The sequence below is a fragment of the Myotis davidii genome, unplaced genomic scaffold (genome assembly GCF_000327345.1).
Source record: "Myotis davidii unplaced genomic scaffold, ASM32734v1 scaffold370, whole genome shotgun sequence".
Taxonomy (NCBI): Eukaryota; Metazoa; Chordata; class Mammalia; order Chiroptera; family Vespertilionidae; genus Myotis; species Myotis davidii.
In genome coordinates, this window is record NW_006288615.1 from 6,776,316 (window position 1) to 6,779,852 (window position 3,537).

General features: G+C 53.9%; 1 protein-coding gene across 1 annotated transcript in view; it reads right to left on the bottom strand.

Moving 5' to 3' along the window:
* Positions 1–453: 453 nt before the first annotated feature.
* Positions 454–3,537, bottom strand: part of HES6 (hes family bHLH transcription factor 6) — a 3,430-nt gene continuing 346 nt past the window's right edge. Inside the window, exons 2-3 of the mRNA XM_006760670.2 lie at positions 3,480–3,534; positions 454–3,264 (exon numbers count right to left, since the gene is read on the bottom strand). Coding sequence (XP_006760733.1) covers positions 2,825–3,264; positions 3,480–3,534 — 495 coding nt within the window. The 3' untranslated portion in view covers positions 454–2,824. The remainder of the gene's footprint in view (positions 3,265–3,479; positions 3,535–3,537) is intronic.

The window sequence follows — 3,537 nt, forward strand, 5'->3', positions numbered from 1 at the left end:
CCTTGAGTACACAGGATGGAGGGAGGCCAAGGGTGGAGATGGGCTTTGGATGGAGGGCACACGGAGGAAACCAAATGGGCCACATGGGGTTCCTGGGCAGGGGTGATGGGGAAGAGCTGGCACACAGCCTTGAACTCGTCTGCCCACATTTGGAGTCTGGCAGGGGAGGAGCATCTAATAAAGGACCGGAGATGGCCAATAAGTTTGGCTGACCGGGGGAGCGATGTTCTTGGGTTGGAGAGTTTCAGGACAGGAGTGGTACCAGCTGAGTGCTTCACTGGAAGGTCGGATATGGTGAAACTTAAAGTCATGACCTCTGGACTTGGAAACATGGGTGTCTTTGGAGATCTTGACAAGGGCAGTTTCAGTCAGAGGTGGAAACAACATCCAGACTGGAGAGGAAGGGACGGGAGTGAGAGGTGGGGAGGTGAAGACAGTGAATGTAGATGTTGCTTTTAAGGAATTTTGTTTTAGAACTGAGAAACAAGGCAGAAGCTAACAGAGTACCAGGGAAGTTTTGTCTCCCCTTTTTCCAGATGGAGGTATTACAGCTTGTTTGTAGGATGGTAAGAATGATCTAGTGCAAGGCGAGATTTATGACGCAGTGAAGAGAGCAGAGTCGCTGAGAGATCAAAGGGGGGGGGGCGGGGGGAACCAGCACCACAGTACATCGTGGTGGAAGGCAGAATGCTTGGGCAGACACGAAGGTGGATGTGGTACACAGGATAACGGATTCCCCAAAGTTATGCACATCCTCATTCCCAGAACCCGTGAATGTTACCTTCCATGGCAAGAGGCCTTGCAAAACTGATGAAGGATTAAGACCCTTGAGATAGGGAGAGCATCCTGGATTACCGAGCTGAGCTCAATTTAATCACAAGGGTCACAAGGGACCGTAAAAACGGAAGAGGAAGGCCAGAAGGAGTTGTGACTATGGAAGAAGGGTCAGATAGATGCAAGGTTGCTGGCTTTGAAGATGGAGGAAGGAATGCAGCCAAGGAATGCAGGTAGCCTCTGAAGCAGGGAAAAGAAAATAGATTCACCCTCAATCTTCCAGAAAGGAGTGCAGCCCTGCCTTGATTTTAGTTTAGTGAATTCTGTCTCAGACTTCTAACCAATAGAACTGCAAGGTAATACATGTGTGGTGCTTTAATCCACCAAGTTTGTAGCCATTTATGGCAGCCAAAGTTCACCACAGTGGCCTCTGGGTGCTGCTGGGAGCCACAGGGGACAGAGGTCTCACAGGTGGACCTGCTCTTCATGTGTCCCTGCGGACACATCCTACATCTATCTGTGGGGGGGCAATTAAAATAATCCCAAGAATAATATTTCTATCTTCTCAAGTCCTGTCTTATGGACCTGCCTCCCTTACCCACCCCTTCGACAACTTATCCCCAGTCACTAAAATTAAGCTGCATCTGATTAGGACCTGATGACTGAGGCCTAAGACTGAATCATAAGGAAGCCAGTGTGAAATGCCTCTGGGGGTCAGGGCCAGCTGGGGGCCTTTGTAAGAGGGCTGTTGGGAAAGTTGTTCTCAAAACACAGGTACACAACTAGAGGGGCGGACTGAGGCAAAAGAGGGGCTGGATTACCTATAGCAGTGACTGCTGTTAACTGACCACATGCTAACTGCAGGTCCTGACCCAGCCCAGGAGGGAAGTCTCCCTACACCCCAGCTGCCCATCCTTTCACTCTCCTTCCAAGGTTCTGACCTCCTGAACCCAGTTTGACCTCCAGTCCAAGCTGCCTGCAGCCATGGTGCTTTCACTTCAAGTTGTGATCTGGGTCACTGAAGTCGCCAGCAGTAGTGGAAGCTCGCTCTCAGTCAAGAAAAGTGACAAGCAGACTGACACCACACGCATGGATTCCAACACAGACTTTTTAAAGAAACTTCCAAACCATGTGGCTAGAAATTAGGCACTAGTTTATTCCTGGGAGTTCGTGAACCAGAGAATGGTCCAGGGGATAGGCTGTTTCCCTATTGCTTGGTTACTTTGGAGACAAACCCCATGCCAATTATATCCATCCCCAGGCTGCACACAACCCCAGGGAGAGCAGGTCAGGCCTAAGGACCTGCAGGGGAAACCCACCTGGTGCTGCCACACAATAGGGAGGAGGAAGCACTGTCTACTGTGAGACAGAGCATCCCACCTGCACTGCCATTACACTGCTTACTTTGCTGATACAGGAAAAACTTACTTAGTTTGCTATTTATATATTTGACACATTAATGACACCACATCATTCAGTAATACTTCAGAAAGGTAATAAGTCTCCAAAATCGTTTATTTAGTAGAATTGGAATGTTCAATACCAACCTAATTTACAAACTCAAGTCTGCTAAATGCAAGACATATAGAAAGCCTTGCTTCTCTCTGACAGCTAAGGGCAATTCTGCACCTGCCTCCCCTGTGCCTTGGTTGAAGTGGCAAGTTCAAGTTTCTGCTCAGCACAGGGCTGCCAGGGCCTGAGGTCTCCTTCTGCCCTAACACTAGTGCCCTGCACTGAGGAGAGGCTCAGCACCACTCCGGTCACTCCTGCCCCCAGGTCCACACAGTGACTAAGAAGCCTGGACAGGCAAAAGCCAGGGGGCCCTGGTAGCTCTGCAGCTCCCTCCTTGAACTGGGGGTGGGGTCCATAAAAGTTACTCTCTTAAGGAAAGGGTTATCCAGGACTTCCCTACAAGCCATCCACTAGAAAAGGACAGATGTGGGAGACATCAGGACCCTGCCCCACCACATCTGGACTCCAGGGAGGAGGAACTAGAGGTGGGAAGGCTGGGCCCACCTTTGCAGGCTCAGGACTGGCAGGCTGGTGTTGGTCACCAAGGCCTCCAGATGCTCTGGACTATGCCCGCAGAGGTCAGGCTGCCCAAGGCCACAGGCACCAAGTGCAGGCCCTCTGCAGATGCTCCGCTCAGTTCAGCCTCGGGGGCCTCCTCCAGGTCGGAGCACAGGTCATCCCCGGGAACTGGGGGGCTGGGGACAGGGGGGCTGGGTATCGGGGACACCAGGGCCCCTCCTGTGAGCCAACTGCTTCTCCTAAGGTCTCCCGGGGGCCCGGCCAGAGCGTCCCCTAGCAAATCCCGGAAGCTGCTGCCCTCTCGCAGTGGCATCGACTCAAGCAGGTGGTTCAGGAGCTGGGCGGCGACAGTGGCGTCGATGGCCTGGCACGTGGATACGAACGTGTGCACCTCATGCATGCACTGGATGTAGCCGGCTGCGAAGCGCTCGCTGGCTTCTGCCTGCAGCTGCTCGCGCCCTGCATCCGGGGATGGGAGGGAGAGAGCCCCGCCGGGTCCGGTGAGCCTGGACTGCTGTGTCCTGACCCACCCGGCAAGCGGTGACGGGGCTCACCCCGGAGATGCTGGGGCACGCCTTGCTCCGGGATGAGCTCTCGCCGCCGACTGCATAGGGGCGTCAGAGGGAGAAGTCTTCAACTCGCCGCGCCCCAGCCCGCGCCCCGCCACCACTCACCGCGAGCCCTGCCCCGCAGCACTCCCTGCACGCGCCCCACCGTCAGCTCCAGCACCTC